Here is a 20,835-nt window from a genome sequence, read left to right on the forward strand (position 1 = left end):
AACTCTGCACTTGCAGTTGAGTTTGTAGGTAGCCTCTCCAGTGCAATAAATACTGTGTCTTATGACAAACCAACTTGAAGAGCCTTGAGGGAATTACTACTTTTTTTAGTCAGTCTTTTCTCTGAGAGAACTGCTTTTAGCTATTTAGGATTTTTGGTCTTTGCAGTAAACTGAGTTTTAATCTCCCAGGCAGGTGTTAGGATTTAAAATCCAGTACAAATGGCTTTCTGCCTGTGACCTGAACTCATGTGAGACAAACCTTACCTCCTGGCTCTGGTCAGTCTGTTCCAGCACACTCCCTTCACTAAACCATCCTCCCCTTTGTAGGTTCCAGCTCTTGTGTTCTTGGCTATAGGGATTAAATGGTGACCAAGGCTGATGTGAGTAGTAGGGGTTTACATTTTATTCCTCTTCCTTCTTTATGTTTCTTGCCTTATGATGCCATCTAAGCCTTCTATCTCTCACCTTAGGACTTTAAGACAAATTTATTTTTGACTTCTCTGCATCTCTTAGCCACTTTCTATTCATTGTCCTTGGATTTTCCTTTTCTGTGTAGAAGTGCAGAAGTTCTTTGCTGAAATTAGAGCAAGGAGAAGATGTTTGAAAAAGGTTTGTATTCACAACTGGGGACAGAGGTGATGACCCAGGTGGGTGCAGCCTCCTGAGACACAGCAGACCCTTCTCAACTGTAAAGCTCTAGAAAATGACAAATTCCATCAAGATTTAACCTTGATTTTTGTTTTTTACATTTTCATGTGACATATACTTCCCTGTCTCTTAAAACTCCCCAGCAACTGAGTAATTGCTGACTTCCTGTCATTTGGCACTTGGTGTGAAGGGGCTGGAAAGCAAACAGGGTTTGTTTTTGAGGTTTCAAGAGTATACAAGAGTGAAAACTGAGAATTCCCTTGACAAGAGCCTCTGAAAATTAAGCATGGCACAGCATATTTACTGGGGTTGTTTTTTTTAAAAAAATTGTCTGTTTTCCCCTCAAAGAGGAGTAATTTTATTTAGCTCCAGCTCTTTGTCATGGAGAGGCACTTTGTTTTCAGAGCATTAGCCTGTTCACAGACAGCAAAGGCAGTGGGCTTTGTCCTGGCCCTACCCACCCACTGCAGCTGCTCTCCAGGCCCTGGAGGGAGGGCTTCTGGAGCCACCAGCTCTAGCCTCATGGTCAAAGGTTGAGTTAGGGTTGTACTTTGAGAGTGATTGAACATAGTCTGTATGCATATTTTTAGTTACCTTTTTTTGGTAAAGATTCTTCCAGCTCGAATGCAATATTAAATACACAGTGATTTGTCAGTCCTTCCTGAGCTGGGTGAAAGCTCTGACCTGATACAAGTCTCTTGCCCTGGCCCTGCTGACATCACACTCTCCTGGCTTATCGTGAACTGAAAACAGACAATTCCTTTATCAAGTTGATGAAAATGCTTGAGGCTGGCTGACAACTCTGCCTAATCTTCTCTTTGCTTCTCTTCTGTACTCACTAGCTCCCGTTTCCTACTGAATGTTGTCTTCCCTGGGGGAAGGACTCTCTTCTCTCTCTGCCTTTTGCACAATGACATCATGATCTGTTGCTGCCTTTCTAAATACTGTGATAATGCAGATAAGAACAACCCAATACACTTTTTATTGGCCGTGAAGCTATCTTACAGGTGATATTCTTGTTAATACTTACATTATCTCATTTTCCCTCTAAAATTCTCTGAATGCTTTATTGCCAGTGCTAAAGGAATAAACAGCAGAGTATTTTTCTGCATTACAGCCTCTGATATTTTATGCTACATAAATATAATAGCATATGATATATAGTCTTTTGTAGCATTGCTTTTAAAGCTTTGCTTAAACTTCTTTCTTTTGGAAACAACTTGCTTTTCCATATCAAGTATCACAATATTCTTGACATGCTTGTAGTGTCAACTCTCTTGGGGATTGTCTTTTGCTTTTTGTTCTTTTAAAACAGTAGTGATTATGTCTCCTTTGGGCCTGGTGCTTCATCTTTTGGAAGAATCATGCTTAGACGGGATTGAGCATGCTGCTAAATTTCATTTAGCATGTGAATTTGTCTTTCTAGCTCTGTGCATTGATTTCTTTGGGTAGAAATTGTCCATGTTAGAATATAACTTTTGCAAAGCCTTTTAGAAATAATATATGTGATGTTGAGAGGAGATGAAGTTATTCCTAAACATGAAATAAGACATCGTTAAACACCTCCTGGGGGTTAGTATGTAATTTGAGGATGAGCTTTACTATACCATCCTGTTCTAAATTCAGCCTTCTGATTTAAGGCCAAAGGGTTGATTGGTTTAAAGTATAGCAGTATAATTAGGGAAAACTTGAGCCAAACCCACTTAACAACTCTGAGGCAATTGGTCTTTTAGTTTTGCTCTTGATTTCCTTAAACAATAGCTAAGGAGAGCCTTGGTAGCAGTTACAGCATTATTATTATTATTATTATTACTACTACTATTACTATTGTTATTGCTACTACTACCTTTCTCATGACCATACAGACTAGTTTTCTCAAGAGCTGCGAAGTTTCTGTGCTGGCTGTTTTCCATACCTTAATTATTTAAACCAACCACAGTGAAGTTCTGAAAGCCATCATTATTGCTGGTGCTATAATGTATTTAATTTGCCCACTGGATAATAAAGTTATTGAAAAAATTAATCTGTTGGAAATTATAACACAGAAAATGGATTTTGAACTATGGAAAACAAGACTCAGCCACAAGAGCCTGGGATATAGGTTAAGTGTTTGGGTGCTGCTCAGCTAGTGTTACTAGAAAAGTGTGCTGTGAATTAATGATAATGAAAAAAAACCTCAACCAAGCTGAGTATACATGATTTTCATTAACAAACTTTATATATTAATAACATTATTGAAGATGTTATTTACATGTATGCATATGTACACACAAACCCACATCATTTTCTGTAGCTAAGTATATGTTTTAATCATTTAGGATTGACACCTTTATAAAAAGAGAATAGTGTAAGTTACGTGTCTGCCATCTGAAGATGAGAGAGGTGGACAGATATTTAAAGATAAGAATGTTTCTGTTGGAAAGATGTTCCTTGAGCTCGCTCCTTGAGTCTATTCTTAAATCTTTGTAGAGCATGTGCTACTTGACACACTAAGAGATAATGAATCTTTAATTTTTATGCCAGTAACACGTAGAAAGATACTTGAAAAATGAAATTCATATGGCGGTTGCCAAGGCTACTGCATGTGACAGGTTTGTTTTCAAAAGTTGCAAAAGAATAGTAGTGATTCCAAATATCACTCTGAGCGGTTCTTGGATTTTGCATGTTCAAAAGCCCCTTTGGTGTGAAAGTGGCCATATTGCTACAGCAGCAAACCTCTCTATACTCATTAAATACATGAACTAGATTTTTTTCCCCTAGTGTTTGCCACAAATAAAATATGCAAAACACCTTCTAAAGAGCATCTGATGTGAGAATGATTTAGGCTTGTTACTTGGCTGAGTGTAGTTGAAATGGGGAATCTGTGTCTGAAGCAATGGTAAGAAGGTAAAAGATGGGGCTTCGTTCCTGTGTTTCTCTTGAGTTCTCCCTGCTGAGCCCACTGCAAACCCCTCCACATCCCCACCCTCCCATCAGCACCCAAACTGTGCTGAACTTCACCAGCAGTTCCCAGGTGAAGAAACAAGCTCTGGCCCCATTCAGGATGCAGGAACCTACCTCTGCTATGGCAAAAATGCTTCCAAATGGACATACTTCAGGTTTTTATCAGTATTTCTGTGTATTTGTTTATCCAAATGATGTCAGAGCAGCCCTGCAGAATGCCGAGTTTGTGCCCTTTGCTGTAAGGTCTGTCGGGCTGGTTAGTGTTCTGCACAATGCCCCTGGTCCTTCTGGGACCGGCCACTCCACAGACGCGCTGTGCTCGTGCAGGTACATGGAGGGATGATCCTTTGGACTGTACCTTTGACACCCTCTGTGTTACATGGGGATTCACACCACTCAGGCACAGCCACAGGAATTTTCCTGCTGGCATGAGTGTCCCGAGGTCTCCTTACTGTCTCTCGCTTTCTCCACTTTGATTTTGCATGGGGAGCTGCTCTACTTCTGAAACGTCTAAATTTGTATGTCTCTGATGGACCCTCATGGCTGCTAAAATCAGTATTCCGGAGCTGTGTCTGTGCTGCTTTCCCCTACAGAGCCAGTATGCTGCCAGAAAAAAACAACCAGTGCCTTATTTTATATTTTATTTATTTTCTTTTTTTTTCTCTCTTTTTTCTTGGTTTTTTTTTTTTTTTTGGGAAAACCTAAAAGCTACAGATGCCATAAGGGTGCAGCTCATTTCATGGCCTTCGCTATTGGAGCTCTAAAAACCTTTTTTTTTTTCCAGAAAAACTTTTTGCACAAATCAGCATGTAAACAAGAAGCCACTTCAGCCTCAGAGCCCGGGTCGCTATTTCTTCCCGGCTGCCTCGCTTGCAGGCTGCCCACAACGGGCTGAGAGAGCCTCCTCCTCTTCGGCAACTCCCCCCTGAGGGTAGACCACAAAACACAGCTTCTGTCCCCAGCAGGTCATGGACTCTGCAAAGAGAAACGTACAGGTGGTTAACGGGGATACTCGAGCTCTTGGAACCCAAAGCGTGGTGCCAGGGTGATGTGCTGTGTGAACAGATGTGCATCTTCCCGGCCAGGCTGCTTGGCCTTCCTGCACAGCAGCCACCCCTGCCAGCCCTTTTCACCTCCAGCTCCCTGAGCAGTGTTTGGGAAGCTGGAGCAAGTTAGGATGAGGCAGCTTCAGGGCTGCAATTCCAGAGCGGATGGGATGGGATGGGATGGGATGGGATGGGATGGGATGGGATGGCTGCCAGCCTTCCTGGTGCCACATCAGCCCTGTGGCAGCTGTGGGGGCTTCTGCTCTCAGGGACTTGCCAGCAGCAGAGCAACCCTCTGGTCAGAGCAAAGGGCTGCAGGGTGCTTGTTTGGGAGTCCTCACTTCAGAGAAAAACAATGAAAAACCAAACACAGCCAAAAACATAGAAGGCTTATGTGCAGTTTTGATTTTAGGTAAGTAGTAACATAAAGCTTTCTTATCTTTTGAGTATGAAATAACTTATCAGTGCAGGGCTCGTGCAGCAGGATGTGCTGGTGGCACAGCAGGATGGAAGCAGGGCAAGGCCATTTGTTAGTCCTTTTGTCACAGCTCATGTAGCTGCTATCTGCTTAAAGTTACACTGCTGCTTATCTGCAGTGTAACGCTGCTTTGAGAAAACGAATTGGATGGGTCATGGGAGCATAAAAGGAAGCAAACGTGCCCAGGAGCAAGCAAAGCAGCTGCCCCCTGTCAAGCTCTGCCCGGCTGCCTGTGAGCCGGAGCAGCGGTCGGGCTCCTGCGGGTGGCCCCTGCACTGGGTCAGTGCCGATGTGCCGGGGGTGAAGCAGATCCCCACACGCCCAAGCACAGGTGGTGCTGCAGCCCAGCCTTACCTATTAGCCTATTTACACACTTTGGTTTGTTTCTCCAGTAGACTCCGAGGAAAAACACTGGCACTCCAGTTAAAATGATTATGAGTCCAACTCCACAGACGACTGGCTCTGAGTATAAGCTGAAGATCAGCAGAAATGCCCAAAATGCCAGGTAAGTGATGGGGATAAGGAGATTCACCTACCAGGAGAGAGCAGAGCGGAGCATGACTGTGCAGGCAACGGCAGTGGCTGGTGGGTGGCAGGGGTTGTGGGGGGCTGTAGGTAGCCCTGCAGCTTCAGGACCCTCCAAGGTTCCTGCCCCCATTCCCTCCCTCACTGCTGTCCTCTCTGCCCATCCCAGCAAATTCACAAAGGGCTCTGCTGCCTGGGTATCCTGTTTTTACTCTTCAGAACCTTAAAATATTACCACTAAGTAAAAAAATACACAGTTCAAAATGGGAGGATGGAGGATCAGTGTGCCAGTCCCACCCTTTGCATCACTGTCACAACCAAGAGATTAAGCTTAAACATTGTCACCTTGATAGGTCTGAAGATTTTGGGTTTCTTCCAGCGTAACACAATCAGTCCTATAATTGTCACTCCGTAGCAGAGGTAGTTAATAAATGACACATAGTTGATTAGTGTGTATGTGTCTCCAACAAGCATGATGACAAGAGTGGCCAAACACTGCAAAGAAACAGACATAGCCTTGCTTCATTCATTACTAGCAAAGGTAGCTCAAAACCAGAAATAACAAGCAAAAACCACATTACAAAAAACCCCATTAGAGGGCGTTGTCCTCTCGCTTTACTTTGGCCTAAGAAATGCCACATCTGGAGTGCTGTGTCCAGTTCTGGGCTCTCAAGTTCAAGACAGGGAACTGCTGGAGAGAGTCCAGTGGAGGGCTACCAAGATGATCAGGAGACTGGAACATCTCTCTGATGAGGAAAGGCTGTGAGACCTGTAGCTGTTTAGCGTGGAGAAGGTATCTCCAGGAGATGAGGAGGGACCTTATCAATGCTTACAAATACCTAATGGGTGAGTGTCAAGAGGATGGGGCCAGTCTTTTTTCTGTGGTTCCTAGTGACAGGACAAGGAGTAACAGGCACAAGCTGGAACACAGGAAATTCTCCTTGAAGTGAGGAGAAACTTCTTTGCTATGAGGGTGAGGGAGCCGTGGCACAGGCTGCTCAGGGAGGTTGTGGAGTCTCCTCCTCAGAAGGTTTCCAAACTTTCCTGAACACGTTTCTGTGCCGCCTAATGGAGGGGAACCTGCTTTAGCAGGGGGTTGGTCTTGGATAATCTCTAGAAGTCCCTTCCAATCCCGACCATTCTGTGACTGTGACTCTGGTCAGGGCTGGGAGGACTGGTAGATCTCACCATCACCCCACTCCATTTTTGTGCTTTAAGATCTATTGAACCCTGTGGATTTCTGATGAAAGAAGGATTTCTGGCAGATTTACACTTTGTGGTCAGTGCACTGTGTTGTTGCAGGTGCCCTGTATATTATAAAGAGTAACAGCTTTACCCTTTCCCTGCACCAGCCCACAGCTCACACTGCAGATGACTGGCGTCATTAATCTTTTGAGCATTACTCGTGTTTGGAAACTGGCAGGTGGACAGTGGAAATTTCTAAGCCTATGCTTGCTTGTTTGTACCATATTTGTAAAGCCAGGAGAGCTGTCTCAAGGGCCAGGGGGATTGCTCCTTGGGTCTTACACCACTGTCTGCCAGTACTCCAGGAGCTGAGCCTCTGCCTGTGCTGAGCACTGATCCTGTACTATTGTCTGCTGGTGGCCAGAGCCCAAAGGAACTAAATATCCAAGTCAGGATTTTGGTCTGTGTTACTTCAGGCTCTCCTTTTTGCTTATGTCTCTTTTTCTTAATTAGCTGTTCAATAGCACAGCCCTCTCGGGAAGGGAGGGCTTCTGCACCACCGGCACCAGGAATTAAGCACCGCCGCAATGAATTGACCCTTTGGTGCCTCTGTTTCCCTGTTGAAAGCCTCACAGGCTTGGCAGGGGGATTTCAACACCTTGAGCAGTCTCACCACAAAGTGGATTTAAAACAGGACAGTGTTTTATATTGGTGTCATATAACACATTCCCTGCTTTCCTCTGACGGGAACAAGGTGTTGTACACACACACACACACAACCCTCTCCTGCCACTGACAGACTCTGCAGTGATGCTGCTCAGGGCAGGTGAGATTTGGTGTGTAGATGAGAGTGATGTGTCGGATCTGCTGATCCCCACGTGGTACCAGGCTGCATAAGGGCATGCTGCTCCCTCCTATTGCCTGGCCATGGCAGGTGGCTGCTCCCCATGGCCTTCCAGAAACTGCCACTCTGTTTATTGTACATTTAGCTTGGCCCCTTCATTTAAGGATTAGTGAAAATACAGGTCTCACTGGTAATGTTAAAAAAGCCTTTCTCCAGATACAAAGAAACCTTTCTTCATGCAAAGAGCTAGGTGTGATTCATTGGAAGAGAAAAAGGAACCTGATATATTAATTAGATTTGCCTAAAGTCTGACCCAGTTGGCTGCCTACACTGTATTATTTTTATATTCCTATTTGCTGAGGAATTACCATTTCCTAGCAGCATTTGATATACCCTGAACTGCATTAAAACACCTCCAGTGGTTTGCACTGTAGTTCATGGGGAACGGTTTGGGCAGCACACGGGGCCAGTGTACGCCTGGCGGCTCAGCCAGCTGGGCTCAGGCAGCCCACTCCTCTCTGGGCTGTTCACAGCAAAATGGCCTCTGGAACTCAGTGTGTTATTTCAGCCTGTGTACTTTTAAAGGAGTTCTGCTTGCCTGGCAGGAGCCTGTGGTGTCACCAGTGATTTCTGGCTGCCTTGGGGCAGAGCAGGCTGTGGGCAGTTTACCCCCTAATCCTGCATAGGCAACACTCAAGATGTTTGTGATGGGGCCCTGAGAATGCTGTAAAGCCTCAGTTAGATGTGCATTTTGTCATACAGGCAGAATGTGCGAGAGGCTCATTTGGTGAAATTTGGTCTGGTTGTATTGCTTTAGAACTGCTGTTAGAGCCAGGAAGCACATAAATGTGTACCTTCCTAGTGCATTTGGGGTCAAACCCTCACTGTTTTGATATCAGTGGCAAATCTGCAGTTGGCAGCAGTTGATGCAGCCAAGATTTCAAGAAAATGCTCTTTGGGACATCCCTTGCTCGGGCCACGCAGCCAGGAATGGCAGCACTGGGAGTCATTTTTCTCTTTAATGTCTTTTGTGCTACAGTAAAACTCATCACGTATTGCAGCTTCACTATTTGTAAAAGTGTATGAAGCTCTTTGTTTCAAAGAGTAACTTCTGTAGGTCATTAGTATTGTGGAAATTTATGCTGTAATAAAAAGAGAGAAATCTTTCTCCCATGGGAGAACACGAGCAACCTGACCAGCCCAATACTTGGCCTGTTGGCTTTTGATCTTTGCAGGTGACCTCTCGTCTGCCTGATGTGCCACCCAGCAGATGCATTATCCAGGGCTGCTCTAATCATTGTCCCTACTTAATATTTTGGCCCATAGATAAATATCGCTGTTCTTCAGAGCATTGCCAGATCATCTCTCACAAGATGTTTTGCTCACTGAGAGTAACTTCTGGAGCACTTTGTCCTCTCTCGTGTCTCTGGCCTTGGTGGTGGAATCTAAGCCAGATCTGCCTGAGTAGGATTAGCAGTGACCATGGGAATTTCCAAACATTTGTAGAAAGCAGTCAAAGCTGGTCAAAAGAGCTCTTAATGAAGTATCTCTGTTTCAAAAGACTCTGTCTCACTTTTGGGGAGAACAAGTGGTTATGGTCTTAAATTGCAGCTCGAGATAGGTATGAGGAAAACTCTCCAGGTGTGCTGAGTGGTTGGGGTAGGAGGGATTGTTTCTGAGGCTGAAGGCTGCTCCTCTCTGCGGCTGGCAGAGTTGCCCAGCCAACACCAACCAGCAGCACTCTAAGCTAATTCACTTCTCCTCTGCGGTAAAATAGCTTCTCAAGGGTTTTTCCAGTTCTCCTCTCCATGACTCAATTTTTCTAAGAGTGGGTGACAGGGTGACAGAGAAGGGATGGTAAAACTTACGCAGACGAGCAGAGCAGGGATGGGTGTGCAGTGCTTGACGTGGATCATGGCAAGCAAACTTGGCAAATGGCCTTCTCGGGCACCAGAGAAACATAGCCTGGAAATAAGAACAGTAATGCTGAATCCTTTGGGTGTACAACAGCCTCTTCAGTATCTCTCCATATAACACCTCTAATCTCAACTGCTCACATCAGTCCTGCCTTGGGAGGGAGCTGCGGCCTGTGATGCTGGGCTGTGACTGGGGAGCCAACTACAGACTGCCTGTGTAACCTGGGGTAAGTTATTTACGTGACACCCTTCAAGATGTGAGGCTTTTAATGGCTAATGTTATCTGTGAAATGATCTGCTCTGAGATGCCCAATTACATCTGAGGGGCAGGACCAAATCTGCCCAGTCCCTATCTGCTGGCTGGTGTTGCAGACACTCCTTACCCAGGGTCGGATGAATACTGTGAAGGTTGAGGAGTAATCAGCTGTACATAGCCAAGGCATAAAACTCCTCATAGATAATATTTCCAGTGCCAAAAGGGCTTTGGATAAGGTTTAAGATGCCTTAAGATCTCACTTTCAAGTACATAACCTGTTACATATGCACTCAGATTTTTGCATCTCATTACACCAATATATTATATGACAGTGCTGAGATAAATAACTTCCCCAAGGTACTTTAAGACTTGAGGTTGTTTCTGCATTTTTTTTTTATAACATTTTAAATTAAGTTCAGAGAGGTCAATTAATACAACTTTATAGAGTTACCATATAACAGACTTCACAGATTCTGGCCCCGTTATCAGCAGTGTGCATGCAAAGCATCTTGCCTGGAAGGGATTTTTCCAGCACAGGAATGAAAATGTCTGTAATTGGGAACAGCATCAGGCCCTTAAACTCCTCTTTGAGCAAAGTGCAGATTAGCTTGCAGCTACTGGAACTTTATTGATGTAATATGGCTTTGGTTCCATGCTAAAGCTGTGTTTGGCTCTTACTGTGGGTTATTCCACATCTGCAGACACTTTCAGTGGTTCTTGAGATTATATTGCAAGAGATTCTGCCATTCAATGATAGGTTTGCTGATTTAAAACAGGGCGATTCATAACAATGTATCCAACACACCCAACAATGACCTCATGCTCTACAACGTCCCAAAAGTCTAGCTAGCATTTCTTTAGCAAATGAAATTAAAACAGCCCCTCCCCAAATCAGATAACGGTCATAAAATTGTACTCCATCTAACCTTGATGAGGTAAAAAGGTATCCATTTATTCCTCCAAATGTAGATAGGGCCACTGAGACTGGCATAACCCAGGAAAAATAGCCCAGTAACTTTTCACCAAATGTCTAAAGCAACAGAAGGCAGAGAAACTGAAATACACTGCAAAGCACAGAACTGAAATCAAAGTGTATTTTAGACATCCAGGGAATGGTTTACTTACTACCGCCACAGCGTTGGAGGACAAGAGCTCTTGGGGTGACATGGCAGTGAAATATGCAATGTTGGTGAACGTATACACAAATGTCACCAATGGGATGGATATGAATATGGCACGAGGTAGGTTCCTAATAAAAGAATTAGGAGGGTAGATAAGAAATTAATGTACAGCAAGACCACAACAACCTGTACAGCCTGGGAGAAGTCACCCAGCTGGGTGGGTTCACCGGCTCTTTCCCGAGTGCAGAGCAGTGTTTCCATCAGCTCTTTGATCCACTGCAGGGCAGAGCAGGCAGAAAGTCTCTGCAGGGAAGCTCCCCAGGACAAAAATACCACAAGCTCCCTTTGGGCTGTTGATTGGGACCCAGGCAGCGTGTTGTTAAAAAACGAAATGTCTATTTCTCAAAAGCCCTATGTACAGGCACTGGTGTGGAACCAAATATCTTGTTTTATATTACCTTCACCTGCTTTGAAAAGGAACATGACCCTGTTCAGGTGGCTGCCTTGGCCCGTCCCATGCTGTAAATCAGGTCTAGTCATATAACACCGTGGCAACTTAGAATAGCATAGATGTATAGACCTCTGATCCAGAGACTTCCTTGGAGGTGGCCACCTGAACTGTTGAGCATCTAATGCAATAATGCATTTTTCCCAGTATGTCAGATTTGGAAAAAAAGTTTTTTAGAAATCTGCTTAACCAGCATCATTTGGAATAGATTTAGTAAAAATGCAAAGAGTTTATGGTTATCCAATTGAAAAATATTTCAGTTTCCTTTCAGAGGCTGCAAAAATAGTTTTAAAAAAGGCCATTCACACCTTTATCTTGTTATTGCTCAACCAAGGCCATTATTTGCCTTAAGACAAAAATTTTCATGATTCAGCTTTGAAATTGTGTCAGTGCATTAAAATGTTGGTGTTTTCTTGAGGGAACACATTACCACACTTTCTTTATTCCTGCCAAGATCTCGGGACGTGCCTTTTGCCACTCTCTGGTGTGAAGATGTGTGCGGATACACTTGTAGGGCTGCAGTTTTAATACATTCCCATCCAGGCTGTGTAATAGCTTAAATGTCTCCTCATTTAATTGCTGTGTGCATTGGATGCCCAGAAATAACTAATGCTCCGAGAGCTGCTCTTGGCATTTGTCATTCCACTTCATCAGCTCAGATATGTTGAAACATTTGAGCTTTGCTTTACTAAAGTAAAATTCACTTTCCCTCCAGCTTTCCCAGCCTGCTCATGATAAATCATTTCCCAGCCCTTTCCCATAGCCAAGACCAGCAGCCACCCAACGTTGTTGCTGTGGTGAGAGGCTGCCTGCAGCTGTGCTGGGGCAGGGGCCGCTGCCTTCACTCCACACTTTCTAATCTTCTCTTTCGGGTGTTTCTGGAAGATCCCCTCTGGGTAATAAAGCAAGGCAACTTCCAGCATAATTCAACATTTTCAGTAGAAGTGATTCTCCCTGCAGATACTTGTGTGGCATCTTATCCGTGGTCAATTTCCACCGTATGATTGCACAGTGCCGTAAGGGCACTGCTTTGTCTCTTGGCCGGCTTGATTCATTAATGCCTCCTGCAATATGTTTTTCACTTCAGAGCTTCTTTAACTTGCACGCTATCTGTTCTAAACAACAAAAAACCCCTCCCTCTCCTTTAGAAAGACAGGTCCCACAGATATAGAAGGGCATCACTGCAGCTTATTAAATGAATAATATTACCAGATGACTCCAATGTCTCAGCACTTCAAGGTAATGGGGATGGTATGGAAATGGATACTTGCCTGCGGGGATCAACCAGTTCTTCTGTTACATAGTTCAAGAAGTTCCAGCCACTGAAAGCAAATGACCCTTGAAGAAAAGCTAATGCTAAATGCCCCACAGATGGAGTCATCCAAAAATTGAATGCGTTGCTTGGTGTCAGCTCTTCATAGTTTCCTGCACAGAGAGCGCAAGCAAAAGGTTAAGCCACCCCTACCTACCAGAGACTCCAGAAAACAGCTGAACTTTTTATTTGTTGTTTTTGTTCTTTATTCCTTATTGGATTTGGGACTTCACACTCTTCGTGTCACCACATCTGGCACTGTCCTCACAGTGCTTTCTGTGGGATGGCGTCCTGCAGGCACGGGCATCCCCCACTGCCGTCCGTGCTGCTGCACCTGGGGACCCTCTGCCAACCCACACTGAGAATGGCTCCTTGGTGGGGTAAATTCCTACCTGTTCTTAATGTGGTTTTCTTTTACAAGTAGAAATAATGAAAACCAAAATGTCTATGTGGCTGGAAGTTTTGTCAAGATTGTGGCACTATTACCACTGAGAAAACAAGTTTTCTGCTCTCTGTAAATATCATATTTTGTCTTCCTTTATATAGCTCATCATATCCACCATAAAAACATTGGGAGCTTTTTGTGTTTTCTGCTTTCCATTGTGTTGGTGAACAAGTGAGACTTTTTATTTTTTTTTTTTGCATCTTTTTAATCTTGGAAGTGACTTGTTGTGGGAAATTGCACTAGTGCCCCAAATGAAGCAGGTGTCTTCCTGCCCTGGGCAAGGCATCGCATATACATTTTACACCCAGAGCACTTAAAAATTAAGGGACACACAACAGGTACAAAAAAAAACCAGTAACTGTTCCAAAACATCCTCTGCTGCCTACTTTATTCTGTAAAAACTGACAAAGTGGGGCGGAATGGGATTTGTTTAAGGGGATACAGCTGATTTCTCAGTTGTGCCATCCTTTCCACAGCTATGTGAGAATACAGCCCTGCAACTCAGCTAAAGCCACTGCTCCTTCAGCTTGGTTTGTGAGGAAAAAATAGTGCAGTAAGCGAGAAAAATCTAGTCTATCAACAGTACCATACCCGTATTAGAGCTGTATCACAGAGTACCTTTAAAGATCTGTATGAAGCCCACAATAATGATAAGGGCCAGGGCTAAGAGTTTTCCTGCTGTAAATATATCCTGAATGCGCGTTGCCCATCGAACACTGGAGCTGTTCACCCAGGTCAGGAGGACTGGAGAGCAAAAGACTGAATTCAGTGAAATGAAATTATGCTTATTGAAGAACACACAGTCAAAGCATTGAAAAACACAGCCTGATGCACATGTTCCTGCAGGGAGCTCTAGGGTGGCCAGGAGTAAGGAGGGAGGAGGAGTGTAGCCTTTCCCTGGGAGACTCTCAGTTGTGTGGCACCTCTGGCAGCAGCAGCCTTGGTCGGGGCTGGCCCCAGCTCTAGTGCTCATGCCTGAGCAGTGCAGGGATCACCACCTCCTCATGGGAATGGTGAACGTCTTCAGCCCCCTCAGCTCAGCTTTTGCCATTGCTGTAAGTAGTTAATGCAGAGCCAGTGGTGCTTTGTGCTTCCTACACACTTGTGTTTGTGAATATGAAGGAACACCAGGGAGGGCTCAAGTGGTGTCAGTGGCTCATCCGTGCCGGTGGGTCACCTGTGGTGGGTACCCATGGCTCTGCAGGGAGCACAGCACTGCCCCATCCCATAAGCTCACCTGCCTCCACCTTCCCCAGGATCCACAGGGATTCGGGCACTGTTGTGCCCTGCTCCAGCTCACTGTGCTTGCTACAGGCAAGTGGGAAGGGATGGAATATCCTGCACTGGTCATGATGCCTGTCCGGGACCAGTCTGCTTGCCTTTGGGTGGTGGCCAGGACCCCAGCCTGACTGGAGCAGCCCCTTGAGCAGTCCCAGGAAAACACTGAGGCAAGCTTTGTGTGTGTGCCAGAAGCAAATACTCACGTAAACACACCATGGAGAGGATCCTGGAGGCATTATAGGGGGGGATACAGTTAGGGAAGACAGGCTGCAGGACATAGTTTGAGAAGGTCAATGCAATGACAGCCAGACTGGTGGGATACATGATAAGCACTGCACTCCACAGCAGCAGGAACCTGAAAAGACGAGAAAAAGCACAAGAAAGCAGTGCTGGGGATGTGCTGGAGATCGTGCACGTGTGATCGATGGCTCTGGAGGCATCAGGACTGAGCACTTTCATCCTGGTCTCACCTAACAGTCAGCTACTTGTGCCTCTGCCCAGGTTGCCAGCAGAGCTGGATTTTAAACAAAACACCTTTAAGCAAGGCACAATTTAGGGACGTATGGATGAGTGAGGATTATGCCCAGTGGGCACGCTTTGATTTCGCTCTATGTCCAAGTGAAAGCATCTCTCCTGCTCCTGGGCTGATGTGTTACTGCAGCAGACAGCCATCCCTACCCTGCAAGCACCTCTGAGGGGTTTCAGCAGGGCTGAAAGAGCTGCACTCATGGGGCTGCTACCAGCTCCCCACTGATCACCGCAGGGTTTCCTGTCACAGCTCTGCAGCCTTGGGCCGGCGCAGCTCAGTGCTGTTGTATTCTGTGATGGCTCAGTTGGGGTCCAGCTGGGCTGGGTGTCTGCCTCCAGCACTGGCTGAAGGTGATTGCACCAATTGAGGTATCCTTGCAAAGTGTGTAAAATTTTGGTTTCACGCTCTGGGAAAAGGAGAAAACCTCCTAATCCTATAAAACCAGCAGTGGATCTAGTGAATGTTTTAAAATATTTGAAGTATTATTTCTGTAGTGAGAAGTGATCACTGCAAGAAAGTAAAATCTTTCCTGTACACATACACAGAGATCCATACACTTCAATTCATTCATGGACATGCACAAATGTAATATGCAGAGATGCCCAGCAGAAATGAGGATTGTAAATGGTATTTCCAAATAAGACACTATCATTTCTAGATTACATGGGTTGCTCTTTTAAAGGCTGCTCCTTCCCAGCATGCTGCTTGCTGCAAGCCCTTTAAATCAGGCACAGCTTGGTTAAGTTAGAAGGAGGGAGGGAGTGCTGTTTGCTGGGTGCTTCTTGGGCCAAGCTGGTGAGTGGCTCATCCCCATCCTTTATGTTGTCTTATTGTTTCTGAGAAATGTGGTGCAACCTGGTGCTTCCTCTTTCTTATTAACTACCAGAGAGTTAAGTTGGTAAAGTGGCATGATGCAAGAGCTGGTTATCTTCTCAAATGGCACTACTGTTTTTAAAACTTGGGGTTTTTTTTCCTTTCTCTTAATTTTGTTGTATGATTATTTATTTTTTTCTGATTTCTAATGTTTTTCATCATGGTTCAGACCAGTTTCCCCCAGTAACTGCTTTGTGCTATTGAGTGCTGTGGGTGGCATACTCAGTTTGGTGTAGCTCTGCAGACCCTGCTTTCTGGGTGAGTGAACCCAGCTGCTCCCCACTAAAGACTAAATGTGACTTAAAGTCTGCAACAGCAATTTGGTGATAGGGTTAGGATGCTGCTGGTGTTGAGTGAGTCCAAACTGAGCCCCTGTGGCCCGTGCAGGAGCCTCAGCTGTGTGTGTGTGTCTGGTGGTGCTGCTGGCAGTGGGTGGGAAGGTCCCCATCTGTGGGGCCATGGGGTTTGGTGGGCAGGGGCCACTACCTCTTCCCTGCCACACTGAGCCCATATAATTTATGTAGAGCAAGAATTGTGTTCAGCTAAAAATATTTGGTGAGAAGAATGTTTCTGAAAACAGTATTTTAGGCAAAAATTGTCCCTTGTTTCTGTGTTGTAATATGGAGAGTGTTACAGCTGGTTTTGGGCAGAGTATGGCTTGATGGGAACGGGAGTAATTCAGTAGAGTTCTGGCAGTCAATTTGTTTCATGCTGAATTGAAATACGTGCAGGACTGATAACACCAATGAAAGCTAATGCACAATTTTAGCAGAGGGTGGCAAAGTTGCACTATCAAATAGGAAACTCAAATGAGAGATGGTATTAAAATAAGAAGGAAGCTTGCCTAAGATGTAAGCTCACTTTTATCTTAGTTTTTTTTTCAGGTAAGTTTTAACCATAGCCTGATTGTGAGAATAAGATATCCATGTTGGGCTGACATTCACGTCACTGAAGGTTCTGCTGTGGGGCTGGGGCTGCTCTGCTGAGCCACTCACCTTGCTCTCACAACTGCCAGGGGCAGGGCTGGGAACCAGTGGCCTGAACAGCTGGGGATGACTCTTCTTGAATTAAGTTGTGGGGAGGTAGTGATTGCTGTGGCTGGCAGGCAGGAATTAATCCTATTATGATTACCCAACACTCAGAGTCTTCTAGGAAGTGTTTGCTTTTAAAGCACCACCTTTTATCATCTGTTGTGAAGGAAGAGGTAAGAGTACAACTTCCTTAGCAAAGAATCTGTTCCAGATCGGCTGTAATTAATTTAAGTGACTGAGGGGTGAAATTTCCTGCAGATATAACCGAATTTCTATGTCCTTGCTGTCATGGTGCACACAATTTGCCCAGTGAAAGTGCAAGCTGAAGGGCTGGAGGTGTACTCTCTGCCCAGGGCGGTAATGCAGAGGGATTTCCAGCACTGGAAGCCCAAAATCCTGCTTGGAGCAGGGAGGTGTACCTGGAGGTACTGTGCCAACTCTTCAAATGGCAACTAGGGGAATTACTGCCCCGGAGGCTGGGGACGTCAGGAGCTGAACCCTAACCATTGGCTTTCACTGTTGCTCAGTAACTTACAGCACTACAAGAAGAACCTGAGAAGTTAAATCTTCTCTCCTTGCTGACTAAGAAGTGATCAGACCTTTAGAAACAGGCTCAAGGCAGCTGACTGTAAAGAAAAAGGAAGATGTAGCTACTCTTGAGATCTCACTCCCCCCCTTTTTCTTTTTATCCCCCTGAGCATCAAAGTTTATGTGAGAAATCTGATCTCCTGCGTGTGCTGACGGCAAAAGGGCTGGTAAAATAACCTCCTTGCCTATGTTCTGAGAAAAGCACATTTGTGCCTCATGAGTGTCCATAGCTGCTAGCTGGATGGCCTCTGCTGTGTTTTTTGTTGAGTCTGATCCAAAGTCCATTGAAGTCAATGTCCACCCTCCCACCAACATGCATGTGTGTTAGATAATGTCTCTAATTTGATTCTCCTTCATTTTAGAAACATTCTGGAATAAGTGACAATCTGTGATGGGACATGCTGGTTTTGGGAAGGTGTAGCATCCATGTGGAAATGCCAGTCACCCTTGGACCAAACCAGGATTTTTTGCAGATTTATCTTCATACTAAATTTCCTCATCTGTGGAAAGAAATAAACAGCATGGTTTGATCTGGGTCTCTAATAGCCTAGTGGACGTGGTGAAATTGGTTCTCAAACATGTATTTGGGATGTGCCTGTACTCCCAAGAGGTTCTCACATTAGACATGAAATATTATGGAGTCAAAGCAACCTGTGAAAACAGAAAATTAGAGGGTACCCTCCTTGTGCATCATTAACAAAAGAAAATAGTTTGAAATAGATGCTGTAGTACAGATCACCTTATCACAGGAAAAGATGAACTGGTTTAAAAAAATGGAGTTAATTTGAATATTATTAATATCACCCTATATTGCTGAAAGAATTCTTGCCTTTGGAAACTTTAGATTTTTGCAACAACAACAAAAAGGAAACATACAAATATAATTGAAGCATATTTTATTTACAGTTTGGAGTGAGACTTATCAAAGCTTTTGCTTAGAGCTCTCTGCTGATTCCAATACTATTGATTTTTACTAAGGATGTGTGTCCAGTCATCAGTCACTGCTGGTGAAGCAGCTACGTTGGTTGCAACATTACTGCTGAGCATTTAGAAGAAGTTGTACTTGAGAAATGCTCTACTGGGATTTTCATGAAGATGAATTTATACATTGCCTTCTGCAAGAATAGATATTAAGCCTATTATTTATTAGTTTGGGTAATGTTCTTTTAATGGCCTGTACAGACAGGCAAGCCTGTATGCATGTTGGATGAGCTGTGCTCAGACGGCTCAGCAGCCTGGGATGTGGCACGTTCCCTGCAGTCAGTGTGCTCACACACATACGTGATTGACACCCAAGATGATTTCTAAATGAAGATGGAAATGGGAAGTCTGCTCTCTCGTACTACAATAGAGCCTAGTGCAACAGGAGCTCTCCCTCGCCCCCTGGGCAGAGGAGCCTCCCACTGAGCTGTGTCAGCACCTCTGCTTTCAGCAGCATCTCACACCGTCTGCTTTAGCTGGGCTGGGACCCAGAGCAGCGCTGCTGCTCTGCAGCCAGAGCTTCTGCCGGTTCAGGGGATGCCCCTGTGCTGCCTCTCTCTTTTATTCCATTCACCTTCTTACATCACATATAGCAGTGTAACAGGGCTTTTTTTCTTTTGAGTTTATGCAACCAACTATGAAAGACTGCCAGGCACAGAAGCAGGGGCATGTAGTACTTCAATGGCTGTGACAATAAATAGTACTACTTGTTCCTTATACCTATATGGGAAAACATGATAAATGAGGAGGAATTGTGGGGGCAGGAACAAGATGACAGAAGTGAAGAGGGAATATCATTGTGGGTGGGTACAGCACATGTTCCTATAATATATACCTTTGTGTGAATAGAGCTAACCATCCAGATTTACCATTGGGAAAATCATTTGGCAGAGGCACTGAAGCTTTGTGTGTTGAATTTGATGTTCTTTGTTGTAAAAGGATTAAATCAGAAGAGAAAATTGAACTCTTGGAGAAGCAGTGTTCTCCTCCCTGGGGGGAGGCACTGTGCAGCATCCCCAGGGAGCCCTTTCAGCTTACAGCCCCATGTCTGAATGCCAGCAGGGGAATGAAGCACTGAAGGTGCTTCTAAGAGTTCCCCAAAACTGCAGGCTTTAGGTTGTGGCTCAGGAAAGTGCAGCAGGGCACAATCCCAGCTTGGCTTTTCTGCAAAATATGACTGACACCCCATTTTTGAACCAGAACCTACCTGGAGGCTTTTTGCCTATGACAACCCTTTGTCATTCTTGCAACATAGTTTATTTTCTTGGGAGAAAAGGTAAAGTGTCTCTGCAAAGCAAGAGTGGGAGCAATGCCTCCCTTTGGGTGACAAGGTTGTACTTTTTTGATTTTGCTTGTGCACTGCAAGCCAGGATACTGAGTGAGCTGTTGTCACAGCAGAGCTCCCTGCCCCGTCCTGGGTGGTGGGAGCCTTGCTGGGACCCCAGAGAAATGCTGGGCAGTGACCAGCCAGCAGTTATTTAGAGAGATTGCACAGCCTGGAATAGCTGGTGCTTTCTGGAACCATGCAAATTCTCTGAACATGCAGAGATTGAGATAAGGAACAACTAAAGCCAAGTTTAGGCATATCTGATTTATAATGACTTTCTTTTTTCCCCCTAGAAAGCATAATTCTTCTGGGTTTGTGGAACTGCTGGTTTCTGCCTCCCTCACAGCGATATTCCCAGGAGAGCACTTGTGACTGCTTGTGAAGTTTTCTGCTCTTTCCTTTTGATGGTCCTTGCTCCCAGACCCCTCTCCTGGGAGCAGGCAATAGAGGAAGCTGCTGGCTGCCTGACAGTGAGGGCTTTGCATGCAGCTCCTGCCTGTTGTGACAGAACAAACCTCAGTGAAAGCAAGCTGAGATTCTGGCTACCCACGCCAATGTTGTTGTTGCCTCAACCTGTGCAGTGACACCAGGATAATTTTCTCTGCAAGGAGTGATAGTGTTCAGAGGAGTGATCCTTCCAATTGAAGAAACAGGGACTTTCATGAGAACTAGTAGAAGGCAATGGCTTGAATGACAAGCCTCAGAAAACTACCTTGTCCCCTTGCATCTTTTCAGATGCTGTCTGTGCCCAGTGTCTCACGGCACTGATCAATGGGACAGACCATGGGAGGAGGTGGCAGCCTGTTCATGATATGCCTGTGCTGGTTGACTGTAGCTCAGTAGCCAGCTCAACTGGCTTACAGGCTTGTTTTCCATCTCAAATTAGAATGCATATTCCTTTCTTTTATTTTTTTTCCCCGTTTGTTTATGTAGTTGGCAGTTATGGTGCTTATTTTTTGCAAATAAAACACCAACATGTGGCATGGCCTCTTTACTTG

At 44.9% G+C, this 20,835-nt stretch overlaps 1 protein-coding gene across 1 annotated transcript in view; it reads right to left on the reverse strand.

Annotated features, from left to right (window-relative positions):
• Positions 1-4,438: 4,438 nt before the first annotated feature.
• The window catches only part of SLC7A10 (solute carrier family 7 member 10), a 40,831-nt gene continuing 24,434 nt past the window's right edge, over positions 4,439-20,835 (reverse strand). The window contains exons 3-11 of the mRNA XM_062007866.1: positions 14,712-14,863; positions 13,846-13,971; positions 12,742-12,895; positions 10,967-11,090; positions 10,768-10,871; positions 9,538-9,634; positions 5,986-6,135; positions 5,470-5,647; positions 4,439-4,566 (exon numbers count right to left, since the gene is read on the reverse strand). Of these exons, the coding sequence (XP_061863850.1) occupies positions 4,439-4,566; positions 5,470-5,647; positions 5,986-6,135; positions 9,538-9,634; positions 10,768-10,871; positions 10,967-11,090; positions 12,742-12,895; positions 13,846-13,971; positions 14,712-14,863 (1,213 nt within the window). The remainder of the gene's footprint in view (positions 4,567-5,469; positions 5,648-5,985; positions 6,136-9,537; positions 9,635-10,767; positions 10,872-10,966; positions 11,091-12,741; positions 12,896-13,845; positions 13,972-14,711; positions 14,864-20,835) is intronic.

This window comes from Colius striatus, chromosome 14 (genome assembly GCF_028858725.1).
Source record: "Colius striatus isolate bColStr4 chromosome 14, bColStr4.1.hap1, whole genome shotgun sequence".
Taxonomy (NCBI): Eukaryota; Metazoa; Chordata; class Aves; order Coliiformes; family Coliidae; genus Colius; species Colius striatus.